At 39.1% G+C, this 25,855-nt stretch overlaps 1 protein-coding gene across 14 annotated transcripts in view; it reads right to left on the bottom strand.

The window, feature by feature from the left end:
* The window catches only part of KIAA1217 (KIAA1217 ortholog), a 337,137-nt gene that overhangs the window by 54,601 nt on the left and 256,681 nt on the right, over positions 1-25,855 (bottom strand). For 13 of the 14 annotated variants that reach the window (XM_072328265.1, XM_072328271.1, XM_072328264.1 and 10 more), the window contains 2 exons: positions 22,925-23,123; positions 17,604-17,697 (listed from right to left, as the gene is read on the bottom strand). In XM_072328265.1, the coding sequence (XP_072184366.1) occupies positions 17,604-17,697; positions 22,925-23,123 (293 nt within the window). Of the gene's footprint in view, positions 1-12,092; positions 12,282-17,603; positions 17,698-22,924; positions 23,124-25,855 lie in introns of those variants that run through there. The other variant, XM_072328274.1, reaches the window with a different exon arrangement.

Genomic DNA, 25,855 nt, shown 5'->3' with positions numbered 1-25,855 from the left:
AGTTGAAAGTTCTCCCTGCCAAATACCAACATGGTTCCTTATTAAACATCCCTTGAGTTCTGCAGAGTTTTGGCTTTCCAGATTCACAGTCCTGGAACAGCTTGGTCGAGCCTGCCAAGAGGTTGGGACCCCAGCTCTTACATGTTCTCTTTGGCAGAGTGAAGTACTGGACAGCTCTGCAATGACCTTCAAGACCATGGGGTAGGACAAGCAGAAATTCCAATGTCTATCACTCCTCAGCAGTGCTTTCAGACTAATTTAGTTAGCAGTTTTGGCTGAAGACGGGTCCTCTGATGTCCCAAAGAGATACTTCAGATAATGAAACAGCTAACCTAGGCTAAGCTTGGAGTCCCAGCTTCAGCTAAGTCTGGCCCACAGTACAAAGCCCTAGGAGGAGTCAGTTTCCACAATATTTTTTCATTATGGGAACCACATTCCAATAATTCCAAAATAAAACTGATTTCAAATGTTCAACCTTGCCATGAATGGGGAACTCTGAGACCCACCTAGCTCTGTTCTTAACATGCCCCATACATTTCCATTAACTTTTTCTGGATATTTTTCTAGATAAAGAGTTTTCAGAACTCCCTAAGAAATACAAGTATTTTTTATAATAAACTTCCCATTCTTAGCACATATCTTGGTTTCAGTTCTCCAGCTTCTTTTGCACAGTTCTGATATGTGTCCAGCTGTAAAATCTCTGTATTACAGTGCAGAAAGAGCTGAACTCAGAACTTCTATGACACTGTAATTTTCTGGTTCTAATGATCACACCTGAAAAAAACAAACCAATCCACTTTGTGGGACATCGATGGATATGGTATCTGTGTAATTAATTCTATGTGGTTTTCATTCAACAGTGCTGCAGTCATCTAGGGTATGATGTCTCTGAGGATAAGGCATTCCCCCAGTTTCTATGGTCATAGACTTCTTTCACCAACTACTCTTCTCCTGAGTGAATCCTGAGCAACTGCCTTCACCATACTGCTTGATGGCACCATAGCACCTCATCTCCACACTTTTCTACCTGTTGTGAAGTGGTATAAGGGATATAGCATAAGCACTATTTTAACCTCAAGAACAGAAAATGTAGGGTATGATACTGCAGCTACAGATATACTGTCTTGAATTAAGCACAGCTCAGTTGTAGCCTTATTTCCCTTTCCATATGACAGAGCATCAAACACATTCTTAACATTACTGTCCCTTACTTTATACTTAGATCTTCAATGCACGCTTGTCTATGAACCCAGTCCCTACGGCTATCCAAATGTTTTACCTCAAGGTACTTTACATGTCTCAGTATATCCTTTTTTTATCCCTGACTACATATAAACTTAATTCATACCATACCCTGAAGCTCCCATGAGGAAAACAAAGAATACCTGTTTCACTTTTTACTGAATGTAAAACAGATCTGTAAAATTCTAACAAAACCAATTTAATGGTAATATAAAAAATAACGTTTGACTGCTTCACCTTGCTTCTAAGTCAACATGCCTGATGAAGATGGTTCCTTGAAAACAAGCAGAATGGAGAGTTTCAGATCAAAACCTACAGTCTGATCCTTTAGGCATAATTTCTCAGCTGTCCTGATGCTATACTGGGCATTTGTTTCAACAATTAAAAACAGTAGCAGTCTTATTACACTCTTAGCCCACGTTACCTACAGAGAAACAGCATCATATCCGATAGGATTTTTGCTCTGAAATAATTAAAGCCACTTACTGTTACTTAAGGAAATCACCTGTATGGCTACAGCAGTAAGATGAACATTTGGTTCCACTTCTTCTAATAAAATGCTTTTTGTTTTCAGCCTTGAATCTAAATCCTCAGTCTACAGTACAACATTTTATATATCCATGCCTTCTGGGAAAAGATTTTTAAACAGAAAATGTTCCTTGTTCCCTCTGCTCACAACAGGGACAGGCCATCTTGCTTTACCCAGTCATCTAGTAGCGCTGCTTCAAGAGACTGAAGTACCTTTCCACATGACAACGCTGCAATTTCTCCTCCCCTTTGAAATTAGTCACTAAATAACCTCCTTGGCATGTCACCCAGTCACAAACCGTGCAACACGATGTGATTCAATCGCTCAACCATTTTTTAATGTGTGCCTATGAGATGCATAGGAGACTAACGTTACGGAATGAAATACAAGGGAGACTCACAAAGGGGAAAGCATATATAAAGCAGCGAGTCACCTCCAGTTAGGTAGGAGAGAGCATTTTAAGGGTAACAATAAGAAACACACACGTACTAATTCCCCAATAAGAGAAGACCTCTAATATCTTAGCAAAGCCAGAATAAACAATTCTAGGAAAAAAAATACAGCCATCATTCATTTGGAAACTTGGTAGCAACAGTTGGCAGCAGGAAGCAAGAGCCCCTTGTGCAGGGTGCAGCACCCAGCCATGGGATCTGTCTGTCTACTCATTAACCAGGACCGGAGCCTCCTGGCAAACCTGAACTTTGGGGCCACCATAAATCAGATTCACAGATAGCTTCAGCACACTATGCTAGCAATTAGGATTACCCTTCCTTGTTTTTTGTTACAAAGATACACTAGAGAAGGGAACTGTCAAAAAAAATACCCCAACTACTGAGAACAGAAAGACTGCATCTACCCCTTCTATCCTCTCATTCCAAAAGACCAAATAATACAGAAAATGTATTCTTACAAATGCAGTATTCACAGTGCGAAAGAGGAGGGACTTAAACATCATAGGGTAATCTCATGACACGAGCACTTCACAGCACTGCAGTTTTCTTCTGTACTTTTTGGCTATGCTTTCACACAAGAAAAATATTGCTTTTATCAACATGACCGGTATTCAAAAGAATCATACCGTATCATAAGCATATGACCATGAGCCAACATCAGTGTAAGGAGCCATTTATAAGGGACCTTACTGGAGCAGGGCTTCTATTTCAGTGTATTCCTCTCAGGCAGAGAGGGAAGCATCACTCACGTCTGTTACAAAAGGCTAAGCTGACAGAGAATATTTAAGTAACACGACAGAGATCAGAGCAGATCCCATAGACAAAACCAAAAAACCTGGTGTCTCACTCCCTGCTACACCCTGCCCAGCAGCAAGAAATCCTCCAGATTTGCAGTCAAATGTGGTGTCTTCTGATTCCTACATTGTACATTGTAAAGCTGTACACCATTACTGGTCTAGCTACGCAGCACAATGGAAACAGACTTATCACGAGTGTAAAGATTTTCATTTTGTCTTAAACGCATCATTTTCAGTTTCACTGTAAAAATATTTTGAGATATTCTTTGTATTATATATTTGCACTAGAACTACAATAAAGTAACATTTTGGCACAGAAACAATGTTAAACCTATCTAGTTTTATTTCAAATTTAATCAGTCGAGGTTTGTTTCTTGCAGTATGGGAGTAAAGCAGTATTTACTGTTGAAGCATCTGGTTTATATTTGGCAGGGCTAACTGATCAGTCAAGCATCCCCTTTTAATGTATACACATACATACTTCACCTAGTTAAAAAGCTGCTTAGGTCTGCTGACCAACCAGAATCAAATACACCAGAAGTAAAAAATAAAGGCAGATTATCCAAATACACTTTTATGTCACATGCTTTCCAACAAGTGCGGAGTGTATTCTGCCATCCACATTCTTCCTTACAGACAAATAAATCTGCAGTGAGAAATCACATTATTTTGCAAATACGCAGAATAAAACAGATCACTGTATTTCACTGCAGTTCCTTTGTAATGAATTGCGAGCTGGTAGGATGTACATTTTCAATAATTGGACTCCAGCATGATAAAATATATCCCAGAACATCAGACGTACTACAACTAGTTCTCCATACATCTGGCACTATATGCAATAGTCTTTGAGTATGTCTGATGCATATGAAAAGTTTCCATATGAGGAATTAATCTTCTTTTAATTTTAAAATACATTGGGCACAGCATCATAAATACTGCAAGAATATATCACTACCAAGGCTGTAATTTAATTTGTAGGTTCTAACAATGCATACGAACCACTGAAGCATTACTTTCCATTTCAATTACTTTATCAGAGCCCTCAAGCCTTGTCTAACTTGCCATGTATTATCCCATGTTTAATTACTTGCCATCTATTTGTTTATAATTTACTGCACAGAACATGATTTCCTTTTCAGTTAAACCCCCCATCTACACAAAGGGTATGCCCCTAAGAAGCACAACACCCTACACTTCACCAAGATCAGGTCTGAAGGTTTGTACTAGCTTACTACTTCCAAGTCTGTGTTTATGTCTATGTTAATGACAGTTACCATTGAATAAAATCTCCGGTCACACTACTTTATTCTACATTATTCACAGCCTTAATCTGTTGGATCCTTGCATTAATTAGCCCATCACATTAATTTATCTTCTCTGCTCCCCTCAAGTCTCAGTGGAAAAGTGTCAGAGACGCATCAATAAAACACACGGTTATAAAGCCAGAGAAAATTCTGAAGCCTGCTATGGGGCATAAATACAAGGCATACATGTAACTAACTTATTACTTGATTGCTGATCAAAGTTCTTTCAGCTCCTGATTACAGCTCTTTTGGTCCTTATGCCCCCAATAATACTCTCCTGGATGGAAACAATTAAGCAGTTAATGCTGGTACTGCTGTAAACAACAGAAAACAGAGAGATACAGGCTCCATGGCTCATCACTAGGTCAACTTGGTTTTGCTGTCAGTACTCTGGAGCCAAGTGTGCGATAAAGTCAACGGGGGCTTTCTTAAATACAAGAAGTTCATTCAACCCAGCAGAATCCAAATGGAAAGACACTTTGCTGATGATGGCTTTTTGCAGCTGTTTTCTGAATGAAGCTTTTTTTTTCCCCCCCCCAGCCTTTTTTTTTGTTGTTGTTTTCAATGAAGATTTGTCTCACTTGACTTCTTCATTCTCACAGCTCACCCAGCATATAATTCTGATCTAAGAAAACAAGAACAGAGGAGGGAAAAGTCCTATACATGGACTTGTCTGTAAAATCTCCTGTCTGCTGCCTCTTTCACACGGCATGAGAACCACCACCAGCATCCTTCTCCCATCTACTCCAACAGCACTATGAGAGAAACCTCTCAGTGGGATTACCCACTTTCTGCACTGAGAGACATCAACCCCTTTCTTTGCCTCCAATTATTCAGCAGAAGAATAAAAAAGTGGTTATATCACACCCTGATCTCAGTCTCAGCTGGTATGTTCCCCACAGCAGAAATGGGGGAGCAGATCACAAAGCCCCCAGGTTGCTGTTCTTCATCAAGGGCACCAAGATGTCCTGCACACCTGGGTTGATCCAGTGCCACCCTGCTCTCCATTACCCTCAATCATACTTTCAGATAGACCTCTGCATCTGCCCACATTCATACCTACAGGGATTCATAATCCTATAGGAGCTCATCTTGGAATCTGAAAGGCCAGTTGAAACAAACAGGGAGGGAACGGAACAGTTCTGGCTGCCTGACATGTATTGGACTTGATACTGTGTGCAGATGACACTATCTTCCCCCAAACATACATATTGCTTGTTATTCCCTTGGTTTACTGATTCCTAAGGCACTCAGAGAAACAGATAGGCCTCAGGGTGGACAAAAGTACCATAAAGTTCTCTCATACTTACTCCAGACTCCCTAGTTCTTAAATCAAAAAGGAAAGGACAACCAAACAAAAACCACCACACACCACACATTTCTACTAGCTAGAATAAACCACTGTAAAGGGGATTGTGCCTGCAGGGTGGAGCTACACCTCACTGTAATGAATAGATAACATGAGGTATACAAACATGCCAGTAGTACATCTTTGGCCTATCTTTTGGTGATGGCAGATCAACATAATCAGGAATTTTAGAGTTTTAGGGATTATAAAAAGGAAAATGAATATAAGCAAGCAAATCCTGGAGGTGCTGGAAACTCTATAAGCCTCTCAAACTTTAAGCATACTAGAGCAAATATAGCCAACTCTCACTGGAGTCACATGAAGAAGGTTCTGCAAAACTGAGCTATTACGTCAGGTCTGCAGTCTGTCTCTCTGCCCTGTAATTCAAACCTCATGCTTCCCCCTCACTTCTGCACTGATTTAAACAAAGACATTTTCCAAGCCATAGGAAAGTATCACAGCATGTACCACAGACATGTACACACTAAGCACTTCTCAGAAGTAAAGTTGGCACCATTAGCTGCTCCGTGCTGAGGATCTGTCTCACCTCACGTTACATTAAAGGGCAGCCAGGCACCCTTGGTCAGCTGTGTCCCTCTGTCTGGGGGGCACAAGCTGTTCCCCGGCACTCCCTGTCTCTCTACTGATGGCACTGGGAGGCAATTCCTACCCTAAGTTTATAAAGAGCAGACTTATTCTTTATCACAAGCCTGCCCATATGTCTTTTCATTTAGCCCGATCTCTGCTCTGTTTTTCAACCCTTTTTTTTTTCTTTCCCTTTTTCTTTTTTTTTTTTTTTTTTTTTTTTTTCTTTATAAGTCAAGCTGAGATACTAAATCTAGAGGGGAGAATTTATTGCAAATGCAGCTTGCTAGTCCTTATGATGGACTTTGCCGTTATCCACCTTGGTGGATCCAACTTGGCCTGCAGTTTCTGTTTGACTGAGCTAAGAGCTAAGTATCTCTAGCCTAAAGCTGGTAATAAGCATTATTTATTTATCCATAGACAAATACAGAAGCACCTCCATTTGTCATTCCTTTCATCCTGTCCTACTATTAGCACTATCACTAATGTCTGAAGACTTTCAAGTCTAAATGTACAGTACTGACACAGTAAGATAAATCTCAAGGAAGAAAAATCAGGAGAACTAAGGCAGATGCTGAGGAACTGATGAGAAAAAAGTGAAGAGAATACAACACATGAAGGGAAATTCATCACACACAAAAAGAATGAAAGAATGAGGAAGCAGACAGAGTGGAAAACCATGAACTAATGTAAATTTTCTTCATGTCTAGATGATTTTGCGTTAGTTCTTGTTATTACAGTGCTGTAGCCTAACATAGCAGGCATGGGAGGGAGAGAGAGAGGAATAAAGAAAGGAAAGGGAAGAGTAAGAATAAAATACATCCAACACAAACTTATTTGGCTTGGGCTGATACTCCGAGGTTTTGTGTTTTTGTTAGGGGTCAGAACACGAGGGTTACTTTTAGAAAAGATGTGAGCTGCAGGTAAACACCAGCTGGAATGACCACGTGAATGCATGAGGTCAAGGGCAAAGCTGTGACCATCGTTTGCCTTTGCAACCCATTCTCATATTCAAAGCAAAGAGGTTTGGGATGCACTTTAAAGCTGCAAATGGCTTCTGAGATCTAGAACTAAGTTTAGTCATTTCCACCAAAGAAGTGGCTAAGATTCAAAACAGCTTTGTCTCCTTCAGGCACTGCAGAGAACAGCTCTCTGCAAGTCAGGCCTTGGTGCAGCATCTCCAGGATTTGATACACAGTGAGGCTGAGTGCTGGAAGCTACCCCAGAGGTGGTTGTTGCCTCTTGTCTGGTCACTAGTGAGAGGACAGCAGAAACTGTAGCTGCATGCAACAACCACCAAGAGAGTTGACAAGTGGCAAGACTTCTCTATATGCACATGTATGTAGCTGTGCACGTAGTTTTTCCTTCAAGACTCTTCCCAAATCAATTCCTTGCTGTTACCAGACCCTTGACCTCACCCTTGACCTATGACTGCTTCCCCAAGTACACCTACACCTCAGGTCTTCATAATGGCCAGTGGTTCTTTCGATCTCTGGAGTAAGATCACTTTATCCAGGTGTAAAACAAGAACCCAATGTGAAGAAAAGTGAAAGCAGTATCAGACTGATCAACTTGCCATGAAAAAAGTGGAACTCACAACATGCATCAACTTAATCTAGCTAAAGGGGCAGGCTGTAAGTCTGAATTAGCCTGGTGACCCTGCCTGAACTCCCTACCAGACACTGCCACAGAGTAGCTGTCAATAGGACAACTTGGCTGTGTGCTGGGTGATCTCTGCTCAGAGGGGAAGGGAGCACCAGGCCATGCCTGACCCCAAGCAGTCCCATGAGGTATTCCAGTCTAGCCATGAGTGAGGCAATCAGAACAAGCAATGCAACGCATGCAGCAGCATATTTTGCATTGGCCAGACTGAAATTCTAGTGCTGCTGTGTGAGGGGCTATTCCCAAAGAAGCATTTTGTTGTCTGAGCTATCTCCTTGCCACCAGCCTGCATTACTTCACTCCTGATCAAGACATCCAGATCAGTGAATCTAGCAGGCACTCCTTTCCACATTTCTATGAATGTATTTAACTTCCAACAAACAAATGGAATGTGAGAGTGTAAAAAACCAAAAAATAAAAATAAAAAAAGCTAAATTATCCAATTACACAGAGAGAAGTTAATACATCTCTTATGCTTGATTTTCCTACACTTCCTTAGTGCTCTTTCCAGACGGAGTAGCGTGGTGAGTACACTAAGAAACCTCTTAGCATTTCAGCCAAGATTTTTCAGGGTGTTATCACAAATGACAAAAATATAAACACACTGAAACATAACACATTTCAATCCTAAAAAGGTCGGATTTACATAATTACATCATTGGTTTGCCAATATCCACATTTATCTCATCAGTATAGCATGGCCCACCCAGCCCATAAGCTATTAGACTGTTTGGACTGAACACAGAAAAGCTGTTACTGATTTTTTTTAAGTTAACATTATGACACCCGTCATAACTAGCGTTGTGTTTTAACCAACTGTTTGATTCTTTTTGCTTTCCCACAGCTGCTTTTTTAGGCAGAACATTCTGAAAACAAACAGGAGTCATGTAATTCATGAAGATGCAGCAAGCATTTCCTCCCCCCCGCCCTGTTCCCCTTGAAGAGATCAAGCACATAACATAGCGGGCCACCACCAACGCAGGCAGCCAAACCCTTCAGACCAGTCTCAGTTTCAGCACTTCCTCAGGGCACTGCTGAACTGATGGGGTCATCCCTTTTTTTTTCTTTCCCAAAAAAGGAATAGTTTCAGACATGTACATTTCTGGTACAGATCAGCATTTTTATTTGGTTTAAATATGCTGTGTATCAAATTTCTTCTCTTTAAAAAAGAAATACTGTTAGTAACTGAACTCATAAATCAAAATAAATGCATGGCTTTCTGACTCGCTGTACTAACGATTCAGCTTTTATTTTTCTTTCATATTTGTATCTCTTCCCACTGCGCTGAAGCCAAATAAAACTGAACAAGCTGATATGGTTAAATGAACATAAAGGAAAGCATAGCCCTTGGTCTCATCTGGCATTACCAAACAGCAGTCAAGACACGATTTCTATTACAGAATAACTTAGGATACTAATAACATAAAAATGCAATAAATTAGAGCTGATAGTTAAAAGGCCTTAGCAGCATGTCTACTATACCTGCAAAAAGCTATTTCTCCCAAAGTAAGGACATAGCACGTCCGAAGAAATAATCTGTGGTGTTGAGTTTTGGCATCAACAGCACCAGACGGAGAAGTGGTCATGGAAGCCATACAACTGAATTTTGCTATGCATGTGTCCAAGTTCTCAGCTGTAAGGCCCAGAAATTATTTGCAGGTGTGCATATATCTCAGCAACATTAGAGGTGCTACTGCTGCAGCAACCAGTTGGAGCCCTACTTTTTATTTTCATTTTACTTCCTTCTATCCAAAACAGTACACAACCTATCATGGTCCACTTGACTGAAGTAAATAACTTTATTTTAAAGTGAAGCTATCTATAGTAAATATTAAGCGCCCAAGGGCCTAGCCCTTTACCCAACACACCCTGTTGGTCTTTTCACTCAGTCACACAAAGTTCTGATTTGCAATGATGTCAGAAAGGCATATACTCATGCAAAAAAATAACTTCAGCATCACGTCATTTCTCATGGAGCCCTGTTGCCTTCTGTTATTTGCAACTGTCTTGCTTTGCCAGCTGAGGCTTTTTTTAACCCCAGATCTTACATGTATCCAAGAAAAGATATTTTTACTCCTCATATTTTCAGAACTCTGATTAGTTTTCCAGAGCTCACATTAGAAAAAGTACAATCCAACATGGAGAGGAATCAAAGTCATCAAATACATAGATGCGCTCTAGACACTAGGTACTGGTTTGCTCTTTTTGTGCGTCAAAAGATAGGGACAGATCTGATTCTCCTTAGTTTTAACTACTAGGCAGGTAAATTAATAGGAGACTGAAATGAAAACTCAGCAGAAAGCAAAGAATCTGAGCTGTGATCATGAATAATCACATTCTGGATTTGTAAAAAACTTCTTGGGAAATCTAAGATCCTGACTGATAAGCCAGCAGCAAATTTGATGAGGAAAAAAAACACTGTTTCTAACTTCACAGGGTTTCTAAGTTCCATGGTCCCAAGGCAGCCACCTTCACAGAGTGATCGTACCTCTCTGTTCAAGTAAAACCTCATTTGGAAAACTAACAGGAAGTCATGAAGCGTGGTAAGACTTTGTTACTAGCCCCAGCAATGCAGACAAGCTACATGATGCACAATGGAGGTATAAGAAAATCCCCTTCTCCCAGTAAGAGGGACCATGGCCATGAGAAATTTTTTATCATCTGTCAGCACGTTTAGGGAGTTCTGGCACCATCTGACCCCACCAGCTTCTGAGGAATTTCAAGTAAACAGCCAAATTAGTGCTAATTGTTCTACTGAAAGAAAGGACAATGGAAAAAAAATTAAAAGGGTGAAACATCTAAAGAATTGGAACAAGGAAACATTATGTAAAAGAAGGTGGAGTAAGAACAAAACCAGAAACCAGTAGACAATAAAAAATGGACTCAAATGAAATCCTTATGTTTCTATTCAGGGCAAGTTCCCAGTGAAGACTCTGAATGTTTTGCCTGAGAACCTTAGACCTGTGTGAGATAAACTTCCAGTTTTAATGAAGGGCTAAAGAGACCTTCACACAAGGGGGATCAGATGTTGTCATTAAGTAACTTCATCATCTCCAGGGCAAGCTTTAAGCATGAAAGACAGGCTAGCTTGAATATGGGCCTGTGTGTGGGCAATAAAGAGCTTTACCCCTAAAAATGCTATTAAAACAACTGCTCTGTGGTTGCAAGTCAATCTGTTTCCACAGAAAGGGCTCTCTGGGAGTTTCCAGGTAACTGGTTTGTGATATCTACCATATGACACTCCTCTTAGGCTAACTGGAAGATTACAGCAAGGGTGCGGCAAGCTAATGTTCCCTGAACATTTTACTACCAAGAACATTATACTTTCTTTCAACAGCAAGCCCGTTGTAAACTTAAAACCCATCTGCTTTATTTATTTATTAAATGTATACCTTAAATTGTTGGCATAGTAGCAGAATCAACAAGCTTATATTCTTTACACATAATACTTGGGGAAAAAAATTTAATCCATCAAAGCACAGAGCCATCCTACTAAGAAATCCACAATGCAGCAGGCATCCCACTCTAATGCAGGATCTATGTCTTTAAACAGATTGACTTTTTGCCAGAAAACATTTGAGATTTATATGCTGGTTTACGCAAAGCTAAAATAAAAGTGGAAATTTTCCTTATAATTCTACCCACTTTCCCACTAACTCAGGCTTTGTACAGCAGTGGGTATTGTATATCAAAGGACAAATGAAGGAAAGGGAACAGGTACATTTACAGTCTTTCATCACAGTCTGATTTGATGCAGCTACTTCTCAGTGTCTGCTGCTCCGCTGTTGCATAAATAATTGGCAACTACTGACAAGCCATTCAAAGCAAAGGTAGTAAAACCATGACAGTAAAAAAATCAGAACATCAGAGACTTCTTTTATATATTTTGTTCAAATTTCAGCAAGATTTGTAATGGCAAGCTGGAAAATAACTTTTTTTATGTTTAATATGTAACTAGTCATAAAACCTGAGAGTAGAGCTTTGTGATTTAGTAAGCAATTAAGCATTTATTTTTTCACATGGCTCAAGGAAGAAGAAACAGTTTTCACAGATTTGATTTAAATTCCCAGTTAATCTGAAAATATCTTTTAGTTTAGGAGGGGAAAAAAAGTAGAATTAGAAGAAGAAAAGGAGTTATACACCTTTCATTATTTATAAGCATCACCTTACCTTACATCTCTTGCTGAGTTCTGTTTCTAGACGACTTTGGCAGGTATTTTAATTCAGAATTAGTTTCAGCAATACATGCTATTACATCTTCCCCTTAAAACAAACCACTTTTCCTCGTTCCCTCAGACCAAGTATGTGGGCTAGAAGAGCTGCAGCTTCTCTGTTCAAGCGATTTCATGGACACTCAGAGGCTTTCTTTCTACTGTATGAAAGTTAAATCTGAGTGAGGAAGGCATTTTTCCTGTCCCGGAAATCAGTATAACCAAAACCAATGCTGAGCTAATGAGAAATGTTTCTTCCATGTGTTCTGTTTGGCAGACACTGCAAGTCATATCAAGGAAACACGTGATGTTTATAAATACAATATGGCTCATGTTGTCATAACCTCTCAATGACAAAAAGAGCATTAGAAAAAGCAGACAGCAAAACAGCAGGAAAGATGAGATTTGTATCATTTGGAAGCTCGCTATCAGATAATAGACATACTAGCATTTGCTTTTTCTTTTTTCTTTTTCTTCCCAAAAGAAAACAAGATTTTATAGTAATAGGATCAGTAAGGCAAACACATGGCAACTTATACAAATGCTGTCCTATAGGCATTCTAGCACTCTCACTCAATTTGCTGCATGAATTCTTTTCCAAGAAATACTTTCCTTCGAAATACCTCTATGTAGTTCTAGGAGTTACCTTTTTTTTTTAATTATTATTTCTATTTTTATTTTTTTTTAAAGCCATGCAATGAATGAATGTAATTTTAGCAGCATATGCAGCTTTTATGTTTCTCATGGAAAGATTACAAACAATTCAATGAAAAAAAAAATCAAACATCTCAGAGAAGCTGAATGTAAGTTTACAGGTATCTGAAGAACACAGAAGGATGTCCCTGCTTTTATTATCTCTGTATTTTTCCTGCAAACCAGCACTGAATTCAAACCCCCTTGTATGCTTCTTGTGGAGTTGTTTGAGGGCTTTTAGCACTTGTAGGATTTCCTTAGTTAACAGATTTCATCAAGGCATAGTGCAGCGGAGAGTGAAAGTGTTAGCCAGGCACTTTCAGGTGAAAAACAAAGTCACTGTTGTACAATTTCAGTAGCAAAAGCTGTTCAACATAACTGTTCACCCAACTTATCAAAAGTCTGCATCATTCTACAGAACAACTCAGTTTAACTCATCCTCTCTTACCTTGGCAGCCCGATGCCCTGTTGCTGCCAGGAACATCATCACCTTTTAGCTGCTCAGACTCCCTGAGCAGTAGTGTTTCCATGTACCCCACTCCCTGACTCTGACTGAACTTGCCCTAATTGCCTTTTCACAGAGAACCGATTTCTGAAAGGAAAAACCTCAAAGCATACCTCAGTACAACAACAGCCACAGCAAGCATTCCTTGAATATTCTAGCCTCACCCACTCAGCTGAGGTCTGGGACAAAGTACTGACCTGGTAAGGTCTCAGTCAAGCCACGGAATTAAGAGAAAACATGGTGGGTCTAGAACATTTTGAAACAAAGCGTAACCCGCAGGCTTCAGGGCAGGTGGTTGGGAAGAGAAAGACTGCCAAGCAAAATAGCCACTGGTTTGTTATGAAATAAAATTTCTCCCTGATTCTGAAACTGGCAGATGAATGATGCTCAAGACAAACCACTGCATAAACTGTCATTATTAGTGCCACCGGAAAGGCAGACAAGTTACAGGGACAGAGGGGTGAGCTTGTAATTTAGGATTCTTCTTGTTTCAGACACTCCTTTTAAGTGCTGTCTGCACTTTAGTGTCATCTACTGATGTACCCATACACCATCCCAAAATGTGAGATGAGAGGCAAGCTGGACCCAACAGTTAGTAAATCTGAGAAAGTCTTTTCCTCTTTAAATGTGCAAACCATTAATTCTAATGGCACAGAGCAGCATGGTTGCGTACATGCATTTGTACTGTAATTCATAGCAATGCTGGAGAAAATAGAAAGATCATCTTAATTTTCACATCTGGATATGAGACAGTATCTTGTCAAAGAAGGCATCATTGTGTAGAGGCTTAGAAAGAGCTGATTAATGTTATGGACTCAGGCAACAGAATAAAAGAATCACAGCAATATGAAGAATCCAAAGAGAACAGCTGCTACAGATTTTCAGTGTACATGTTGGGAAGGAATAACAGAATAAAGGAAAAGTACAAACAACAAATTTTCAGTGAGACAGCACCGTGTGGTTACCTCTTGAAACAACATTCAGCATGGCAGACTTGTCAAACAAACCATTCTCTTCAAGATGCAAATGGCCATGGCACAGTAACAGTAAGCAAATAAGGCACTCTGAGGTATTTCAAGAGAAACTGTTCTTTAGAATTCATTTACAGCCCAAGCAAATCAGCTTTTTTAAACACAGTCCATTGAGAAAGGTGCATGAAACAGAAAGAAGACCAGAAAAATTAGAGTTAAGGGATGAGAGAATGGAATGGTTTGGTGGGATGTCTGAATTTTACAGATCCCACATTCCTCTTGCTTCTCATCTGTGTGGGTAATACTTAATACTTCAAGTGTTACTGCCAATTCCCATACAGGTCTCACATCTGTTTGCTAGTTAAAACAGGTGTCCAAGCTGGCAGCTAACATTATTTTCTGAGATTATTCTGGGTCTGTTACATGGAAATGATTATAAATCACATGAATAGAAGCCTGAACATCATCAAACCCAGAGATAAATGTTCCAAAGGGACAAGAAGGCAAACAGTAGAAAAATCTGTAAAGGCACAATCTTCCCATCTCACAAAATAAAACCCAACAACTTTAACTTGCACATGACAGGAGATATAGCCAGACTCCCTATATCACCATGGAAAAACTGTATTTATAACAGCCAGCTCTTGACATCCTAAATAATGCTATTTCAACTCACCTGAAAATAAGCTGCTTTTCTGTCAATTTTTTAAACAGTTTACTTTGCACAGTGATTACCAGAGTTTTTCCCCGTTTCCCACTGTGGGGAATTTAAGCGCTTGCAGACCACATGAAATTGAAAAGCATCAATTTACTCAGTGCAAAGATGCTCAAACAGAGGACAAGAAGTAGCATGTTTTCCACATTCACTTTGTTACCACAGTATTGCACATGCACTACCACGTGCATCAAATGTACACGTTTTACACTCCCTCCCTCCCCCACCCCTAACTTCAACACCATTTGCTAAAGGAGGATGCATAGATGATCAAACTGCCTGAGGGTGGTTCTCTCCCAACCTAACAACTTGTGAATTTGAGGGCTAATTTCAAGCAGATTCAAAAAAGAAAAAAAAAAAAAAAAAAAAAAAAAAAAAAAAAAAAAAGGTAGAGATCAGTAATTATTGTGGTCTTACAAATTTTGCCAGTTTAGACAATTGTGAGAAGACCCGACAGCGCTTCTGCCGAGCTGAGGAGAAGCTGCCATGTGTGCTCCGAATGAGAGAACGCTATCAGAGCACTCCGAATTCAGGCAAAGCTTTGGCTGGGATCCGACTGCACAAGGAAGAACCCGGCCATAAGACACCGATCCTTAGACAAACAAATGTAATTATTTCCGACGCTCAAGAAATTGCTTGTTTCCATACTCGTAACTTTGAAGTACAGAAGTTTACAGCGATCAAAGGGAAGGCTTTTGCATGTTTCTCTGCAGTCTCTATGAACATCCTGGCTTCAACTTCACCTTTCAGACCAGAGAGGCAAGAAATTTGTGAACTGAGAAAGGAGCTGTTTTGTTGGATGCATGGGATTTCAGAACGGTATCTCTGTCATTTCAGCAGAGCAAGATATAATATTCTACTATGAAAACAACATTTTTGCAATGGCTGTCACTGTGTCACCTTAATTTTTGAGTGATGGCCAAGGAAAGATAATTTAGTCACGGTCAAGAGGTGTTAAATGTACATACCTCTTGTAAAACAGTATTTTAAGCAATACAAATTAATACTGATGTTACTTTTGCACAGAAGCAACACCTGTGTTCAAAACAACTCTGTTTGGCACTAAATAGGCGGAAGAGAACCAAATGACCAGTCGCTACATTTGAATTTACATAGCTAACACAGTAGTTAACTGTATCTGAAAACACATCTAGAGAACAGAAATAGAGCCACAGTAGATACATCCAGCCTTCAATGCACATGCAACAACAACACTATGAGTTTAAGTTTGTAAAGTCACAGTAGCATTGCTATCAGAGTTAAGGTCATAATGCACAGCGACGGTATGTCATGCTTTTGAATGTGAATGAGATGTATCAGATATATCCAGTTACTGCTACAGGAATATAACCAGAATCGAAGAATTTCAGGACCTTAAGGAAGACAGTAAAAGCTATCACATTAGCCCTCTGAAGCGCATCTATTTGCTCTCTCACGTTGTGTGCGCAACAGTGTGAATAATCAAGTAATTAGATTTCTGACCTATCAAAAAGACCATTTTATAGCTGAAGTATACAAATGAGAAGTGCTTGAGAATAGCGCCTGTAAATAAACTATTGCAGTCTTTCTAAAATAATGAGGCCCTAAACTGTTGAAACTGCAGAAGTATTTCCATGAAATATTAATAATAAAGCAGTGCGACATGCTCAGAGTTGATAATGAAACCAAGAAGCAAATGCACAATTAAGCAAATCACTTCACAGGAAATTTTCAGCATATTTGAATCAGCTTCGGAGCACACATAAAAGTCACAGCACAGGTGGGATAGTAGAGGCATTTCCTTCTGGACCCTCCGAGTTCATTTGGTTGTGCTGTTTCCCTGGAACAGACCCCAAAGGTAGACAGGAGATGAAGCTGTGTAACCTCACCACTGCTAGCCCTGTCTGTGACACTGGGTGCAAAAATGTGGTGGAAGAGGTGCTTGTGCACAGCCACATCTCCTGTCCTCTGAGCATCAAAGGGGGAAAACACAATCCAGTGAAAGAGAAAGAGACAGTGTGGAAGAAAACATGTCTCAAATGCCTTCTCCGTATTTCCCAGTACAAAACATTCATGTGAAAATACAAATATGCCAGACTTTGTTCAATACACACAGAAAATTTCTAGGAAAAAAAAACCCCAAACCATTTACACTACAACAGGTATTTCTGACTGGAAACTGTCATTTACAAAGTGTTTCAAGGTAGGTAGTCATACATGCTCAGCCACTCTAAACCAGTGAAGCCTTGCAGGAGTGAAGTAACACCCTGCTTTACTTCACTGTAAAGGTTTGGAAACATGAAGTACGAAGCTTGATAAACAGTAAGCATTCCCCATGTCCCGAGACAAGTAAGTAAAGGCACTGTTTTGATTCACGTGCTTTAATGCTAATAAACAAGAACAAATAAACAGCTAATGCTCAGGGCAAATAACTGGAAAACAGAAAGTAGTTAAGGTTTCTTAGCTATAGAAAGTTTTATCAATTTCCTCTTCTGTATGTGCTGTACACACATCCTATATTTTATAAATTGCTGTGTATTTGTTATAGTTAATAAACAACATAAAAACTGAAAGAAAGAAGAGTATAAATGCAATGCTAGTACTTACCCTTAAGTCTCCATTTACAGCTCTGGAAGTGTGATTAAACGCATGTGCGGGATCTTTGTTGTAAACTTTAAGGAAAGACCGGTCTTGAATATTCCTGGAATCAAAAGAATCAGCAATGATAACAGATGAAAGTACTTCTATTTGCTGCCTGAAAGTTTCAGGTAACAGACAAACATAGTAGGTTTGCAGCCGACCTATAAGAAAAACTCATATGCCATAGCTTAGACACACACAAACGAAAGTCTACTTTGATTCTCTTTCCCATGGGAAGTATCATTCTTTCACTACAAATCCACACCCACAAAAATTAGATAGTGTTAAGTTTCTTTCAAGGTCCTGCCACAGAGTGAAAGCACTTTGAAGACAATGGAGCTTCAACATTTACTCAGTGCTCAGAAGGATTTAGTTAATATTTACATGTTTTATTGTGTGTGCAACCCACATGATTTTTTGCTATTCTAGGAAGAGAGAATATCAAAGAAAATAGTCTTTCTAATTGCAATTATTCTTGAAGCAATTCCAATTAACAACTTGTTCACAGATCAGAAAAAAAATAAGTAAAAATTAAAAACACAGCAGCAGATAAATTACTCTTCAAAACTTTACCTATAATAAAGTTGGTGTTGTAAGGGAAAGAAATAAAGAGTTGTGAAAACCAAATGAACAAGCAAAAGTTCTGAGGAAATCTCCCACAGAAATGGTTTAGACGGAAAGCCCTGAGAGTTTGTTTTGTTTAATTGAACACTTTGTCATTCATAAACAAGTCCATTTTTAAACTATTACACTTAGGAAAGAGTCAGATGACATAAGTATTCTATTTTGTTTCACAACCTACCTTCTGATAAATTTATGGCTTAGAAATTTGCACTGACCTCTGCTGATTTCTTGTTCACATTTCATCAGTAGCAAAGTCTTCAATCTACATTCACTCACATCCTTTCAAAACTGCGATTCCTTTCATTTCCCAGTAGTGATCTCTAGAGGATTTACTCACACATGTGACTGAATTCCTTTCCTCCAGGTGCAGCTACAAGTCTACTGAACTGATGTTAATCATAGGGATTATCATTTAAAAATGAAGGAGAGGATGCTTGGGCAGGTCCAATTTCTTTCTTCCAATGTCATAATACAATCAGTGATTGCTTTGAATGGGTAGCTAGTCAGAACTTGTGCTGCTGTTGTAGATGTCAAGTAGTTATTAAAGAAACTCCACAGCTCAAGAGACAGATCAGTGCCTTCTGTTTAAGAACTGCAGGGCTGATGAGAAAGTCAGTATTTATGAGTGTTTACTTGTAGGCTGCATAGTATAACAGCTACCTTGCGGCAAGTACAAGTTCTTCAATTATTTATGGTAATATAAACTGTTTTCCATCTTACAAATGTGATCCTTCTGCACTGAGCCTTGCGCTGATAGTCTCAGTTATCATTTTCTGCCTCCGACTTAGAAATATGTTCTTTTTGATGCAAAGCTCGCTCTTTCATTTTCAATTCAAGAAATGCAGTATTTTTCATTTAAATGAATTTCTTCTGCTCCTTTTTTTTTTTTTTTCACTCTGATAGCTATGAGATGGTACTTAACTAGCTGGAGTTTTGTTTTGTTTTTGTTTTTTTTAAAGCATTCTCCATAAATACTTCTTGTAGGAACACGACATGTTAAAGTAAAACATTGCTGTAAGGCAAATCACCAAAATACTAGGCATTTGATCTCTGAAGTGAATCCTGTTTCACCTCATGTTGTTATTCTAAGATAAACACCAATGATAGCAGGTATATATTACTGTATATTCATAATTACTACTATTTGCACTACTGTAGTTCCCAGATGCCCGTGGCATGTTCAAAGGCCCCACTGATATGTGTGTGCTATATCAACAACCTAGGAAAACAACCTCTTTATCAGTTTACAAGATGAGTATAAGACATAAAAGACAAAAAGACAGCTGCAGAAAGATAAGGGAAGAGAAAGACAAAAAGAGTGCATAGTCTTTCCAGGCTGAAGAGCAATAAACAGATGCTGGCATCATGGTCATGCCCTGAATAGGGAATGCATGAAAAAGGGTAGAGGTGGAACTGGAAGAAGAGCAATACAGTGGCTTTGCGGATGTTTGTGGAGGACTCCTTCCAAGCATGACAGAGAGCTGCCTAAGAGGGAGCGTGAAGGCACTTGTTGGAAAATTAAAGACATGTACAGTGAAAGTTGGCATTACAGTTAGCCAAGTGGAAGCAGATGGCACTTGGTGCTGAACAAGAAATGAAAAGTAGCATTGAAGTGGGCTTAGAGTGGCCCTCATAATGAAGACAAGTAGTTTTTATTTAATTAGATGGAGAAGATGCAGTCAGAGGACAACTGAAAAAATACACATGAATCAGTCTTCCTAACGAGCTAGGAGAATAGCCTTTATTGCCTCCTTTGAATGAACAGATTGAACAAGATTACCTGCAATGAATGTCAGGAAAAGAATGTTACAACAGTTGGGGTAAAAAAAAACCAAACAACTAGAAGTTTAAAGCTGGTGTCAAAAAATGTTTAAAAGTTGATGATTTAGCCAAGTGTTTTATCACTACATGGTGTGAAATGAAAGGCTGCATCAGAGGGATGTTATACAGGAAAAAAAAAAAAAAAAAAAAGCTGAAAAGTCAACAGTGAATGCAGAATCACGGACAGGATTAAGAGAAGAACTGATCTGGGGAAACAAGTAGCAAGCAGTGCTTTATCTCCAGGGATTAAATAAGAAAAAATAATACAGAAATAAAAGAAGAGGGAGTGGAATGGTCTAATGAAGAACATAATCTGAGTTGAAACTAATGGTGCTTGAGACTGTGTTAAAAGAGAAGATCAAGATTTTTGCTGGGGAAAAGAGGCAGGTTTCATGTCATCCAGTTGATATTCACAGAGACGACATTGACAGTTGAGCTAGTTTCACTGGCATGTAAAATTTTTCATATAAAAACCACAACAGAATATCAGTGCTTGAGAATATGACCCCTCAAGCGATAACAGAAAGAAGAGAGGAGAGAAACAGTAAGAAACTGGGGAAGAAAACTCCTTGAAATAAAGAATGATCAGGGTTCCAAGAAGAAAACAATGAAAGTATACATCAGATATCTGAGAGAACAGGGGTGTAATGTTCACAAAAGCTAGCCAGTTGGTGATCTGAACAATTGTGATGGAAGAGTTGGGAACAAAAGACAGGTTGGAGTTAGAAGAATAAAATGCCAGGGAGGATGGAAATGAGTCTAGGATTGACTGAACTGGAACAAGTAAAACTCCACCAGCAGTTATAGTGATTGCTTACTGCAGGAGAGAAAGGTGATGGGGTGGACAGTGGAAATTTACTTTGTGTGCAGAGAGTTTTGTTGGGAGGCAAAGAAACGTTTGCAATGTAAAGAGTAGGCACTATAACACAGCCACACATTAATAATAAGACAAAGCAAAAGATGTGAGGCACGTAGGCAGATGAGTCAAGCAGAGAGCTTGGAGTCAACTGAAATGCTTGTGTTTAAGGCAAGGAAGAGAAGGCAAGCAAAGAAGAGGAAAACTGTACTTTTTATCTGTTCTCTGTGGGGAGATGCTGTGTAAATATCATGTGAAAGAGTAAGGAACAGAATAGGAGAAAACGTGGAAATTATTAAAAGGTGTTAAAAATGCCACCAGTACTGCATACTTTGGACTCCAGTAAGCTAGAATTATTGAAATTTCCTTGCTGAATAGGGTGGCAGCTGAAGGAGGGAGTTTGGCTATTGAGGAAGTCAGCTGGAATGTGGCATTTCCTCTAGAAATGATCTACAATACAGTCATAGGAACAGAGGAAGCAGAGAGTGAGCTACACTTGATTCTGGCGTACGCCTGCAATGGGAAGAAAGGTGGAGTGGAGTACTATTAAGATAATGAACAATGGCAATACTGGGGCAGGGAGGAGATGAAGTCATAAACAGTCTGAAACTCAAGGGAAGATGGAGGGATAAAGTGAAAGAGCTGATGGGCCAGACTACAGTTGGCAATAAGGTACTCAGCAACAGAAACATTGTAACACCTATCTTGATTTAATCGCTTGATCAGATATAGTGAATAGACTACTTCAACTATAAGGAACTCGAGAACATGATGAATGAGAATGTAAAAATCAGATTGGGCTTAAAACTGGAGTTAACAGTGGCCAAAATAGGGCGTGCAAGACTGCTAAGCAAGAAAGGTTTTAAAAAAAAACAGAAACTGAAATCCAAGAGGCTGGTTGATGACAGGACACTGGACTGACAAGAGACTGAGAAAAACAAAACAGAGGAGAAAAAGAGGGGTGAAGTGCTGTTCAAAGACTAGAAAGAAGAGTAATGGGGGAATTTGAAGTGGCAATGCTAGAAAAACCCCAGCTTGTACCCAAGTCAAGTAATCTCCAGAAGAAATGAGGCACTAGTGGGCAATGCAATTTTCTTACTTTCATATCATTTTCCTGCACTAGAGGTTGACTGGCAGAAAGTCTTTTCTACTTCCTTCATCACCCCTTTAGGGTCTTCTGTCCATTCTTTTTACATCATAGCTTCTAGCGAGAAGGATGGCACAAAAGCACAATACAGCTCCCTGAACAGTTCTACAGTGCGATGTGCCTATAGTATGTCTTAGGGTCTCGTTGTGGCATCATTTGAGACTTTGTATGGGCCCTAAGAATCTGATCTTTTTGCTTGAAGAACACAGACATCAGGACTAACAGATGACAGAAAGAACCATGACAGAAAGAACCATCCAGATGTTAGCCAAAGACTGAACTCAGAAGTAGAGAAGGAAAGCTGCTGCATGCTGGCGTGAAAAGGAAGGTGGTGAGGTTGCTGAAGCAGTGGTCACCAATGCTACAAATCCTTGGCAGTGTAAGAGAATAAATAATTAAAACTGTTGTGAGGACACCAGTAACATTCATTTTTGAAACTTCAGGCTCACCTGGAGATTTTGCTCTGCTAGAAACAAGCTTTATTTTCTGTAAGTTTTTGCATTCAGTATGTTAAATATTTATGTCTCAGATAAAATGCAATAAAATATTAAATATGTGAACCCGCATGAATTGTACGTATATTTGAATGAGATACACCATTCATCAATGACTTGTGCAACAGCTGTTGCACCTACAGCTCAAGGCAGTGCCAGAGCAAGCCTCCCATATTACTCAGATATCACTGAACAGGCTTTTAAATGTCAAGCCTCTATCTGTTAGATACTTATCAGCTGCACACCTTTTTAATCTTTAAGTGCACTGCATAAAACAAAACAAAACATCATCATCAACAACAAAAGAAATCCAAAACCCAACATCTGTAATTCCTTTTGTACTCACCTCACATCACACAGTTCATAGTATATGTTTCTGCTCTCATCCTTGATGTAAATGGCCACACTAGGCGATTCTAGCATTTTCATTGTCAGCTGCTGGGGGAAGGCACTTACAAAAAGGGCACGAATTGTGTCTGTGCTTGTGATTTCATTCGGCATCCTCAGCTGTTTTGTTTCATCTCCATACTGAAGATATAAAACACCTACAAGCAAAATAGAGCAGGAAATTTAATATTCATAGATGCACATAAATGATCTGGTCTTCCAAATCCATGTGGAACATCGGTCAAGCCCATACAGAAGACAGAAAAATCAACTCACAGTCTTTGCACATAAAGTAAATAGAACATTTTTTCAACACAGGGCTGGAGTAGAGTACCACACTTTGCTGAGAAGCCTATTTTTACTGTTCTTCAGTTAGATAAATCAGAAGTTTACTTCAAGAAGGCTACTGGAAGATTTCAAATGCAGTATGTCTGCTCTACAATGGAAGGTGTTGGTAAATCAAACGGTACTTCTACTTTTTTAAGTAGTTGAGGAAGACCTTCACGAATTTATAACACCCAGTTTCCCTTAAACATAAGTTTTGTGTCTTAGCCTCGTGCTTACCCTCCAGAAAATCCCCTCCAGAAAACAGACTTCTGTTTTATCAGTAGTCATTTTATATTCATAATTCAATATGCTGGCATTGTGTAGTATAAAGTCCTAGGTGAAACTCCCAGCAGGAGTAAAACTAAGGTCACATATAAACAGTTTCAGATCCTTTCAGTTTTGTAGCTGTTAATAGGCATCCTTAGCACTCAGGGAGAAACAAGAGTAATCTTAGGTGCTGAACTGTAAAATGTGGACATTCTTAATCAATAAAGACAAAAAGTACATAGCTATGAGGGTTGCTCCAAAAGTAATGTCTCCTGTTTTATTATGTTGGCCCACAACATCAGAGGCAGATGTTGATGGCATGACAGTAGAGCTGGAACCTTCCCACCAATATCCCATTACATTTTGTTGCCATGTGGCAGACAGCAGTGGAAGGGCAGTCTGACAGAATGGCATCTGACATGGAAGTGCAGATGAAGCAAAGGTGTGGAAGTGAATTCCTCCATGTAGAAAAAATTGCACCCACTGGCATTGACAGACACTTGCTGAACATGTATGGAGACCGCATTTCAGCAGAGGTGACAGTGAGTCAAATGCACTGGTGTGGATTTATACACAGCACAGCATGGAGGCTCTTGTTCATCACTAGTAAAAAATGCATAACTGATGATGATGACCATATTGAAAAATAGTGTTTTATAGCTGAGAATTTGCGATATCAAATACTGTTATTATGCTCTTTGCATCTTCTGTAGTTTCCATGCAAATAAATAGGAGGCACTACATTTGGAGCAGCCTACGTAGTTATTACAGAAACAACGACACTGAATTCACTGTTGTTCATGTAAGTACAAGCAAGGCAGTTTTATATCACCTACTCTGGATGCTGCTAGCATGTAATGGCAGATGCAGAGCATTCAAACTGAACTACAGCCACATACTTATTAATTTTTCAGGAGGGCTTTGGAGCCTGGGTGGAGTTCTGTGCTGCCCTGCCTTTGCATATGCCAACAACAACTGCAGGTAGACTAAAACTAGGCAGGGTACTTTACATAAACAGAATTCACCACAGTAATTGCAGCATAGGTGCACGATATGCTGTCGACATGGTGAATACAAACAGGATGGTTGGGAACACAAACAGGAAGGTTACAAACTCAAGATCCTAAATGCTGTTACCATCAGTTATCACCAAATCTCAGCAAATCACTAAACTTGGGTGGTTACTCATTCTCAGTTGAAAGTCATCAACAATGAGACTGGCAGTCCCAAGCTCCAACCACTGATCAAAAGCAATAGGAAATACCAGAGTCCTAGAATGTAAAGGGATAGAGTAAGAACACAAGGTATTTTAATCTAAGATGCACTTTCCTTCTTCTGAGTCTTCAGTATTTTTGTCACTACACTGTCCAAAATCGCTGTACAGTAATGAACACATACCCGTATCTGCAATCAGTTGGTAAGTAATTGTGCTCACAGCTAGGAAAGAAAGATTAATTTTTTAAGAATTCTTAACAAACTACTCAATATTACTCAATAAGCCAATATTAAGCTCTTTTGTAGAAAAGCTTGTTTTAATCAATTTCTTATGATTATCGAGAGTAGCTCTTTTTCCTTTATCAAAACAGCAATCAGATCCTTTTGGAATTCAAATATAAACTTTCTTTCTTTATTTATTTTTAATTTGAGGCATCATTCGTATCTCTATAGTCTTCCAAGGTCAAAATGGCTTTTTAGTGCTTATTCAAATATTTGCTGCTGTGAAACATTTTACAGAATTCAGAAACTAACTGTATTTTAATACCACATGTTTTCAACGACTGTTCAATTCATTGCCCCAAGAACATAAACCTATTCATTTGTGATTATAGCTTTTGACTTAGGCAGAACACGAAGAATCTTCAGTGTTTGGTTACTGGAAACTTTCTTGGATAAAAAAGCAAAAAAGTGTATTTTGAATAAAAATGCAAGTGTGCGTGACTCTTTTCTGCCTAGTTTGAGTGTTTGCACAGAATGCAGAAAATGCCATTTTTGCATACTAGGCCAATAAATGCTTCCTGAATATTGAGCTACTGAAAACATTACACAGCAGAAATGGTAGAGTTGAAAATCTTTCTCATTCACAAGTATGATTTATTCCAGAAAAGTCTTGAATCTGCCTGTCCTCAAATACTCCCACAAAATATTGATCCAAAACAACATTACAGTTGTCTTCAATTTTCAAAACAAATGTGCACACTATCCTAAAAGATCATGACTTACAATAGAGAGCTTTAACATACAAATCAGAGAATGTGTATGTTAAAGAGAGAATTATAAATCAGCATTACCGTAGGGG

This window comes from Excalfactoria chinensis, chromosome 2, assembly GCF_039878825.1.
Source record: "Excalfactoria chinensis isolate bCotChi1 chromosome 2, bCotChi1.hap2, whole genome shotgun sequence".
NCBI lineage: Eukaryota > Metazoa > Chordata > Aves > Galliformes > Phasianidae > Excalfactoria > Excalfactoria chinensis.
This window is presented reverse-complemented; position numbering and strand designations above follow the sequence as displayed.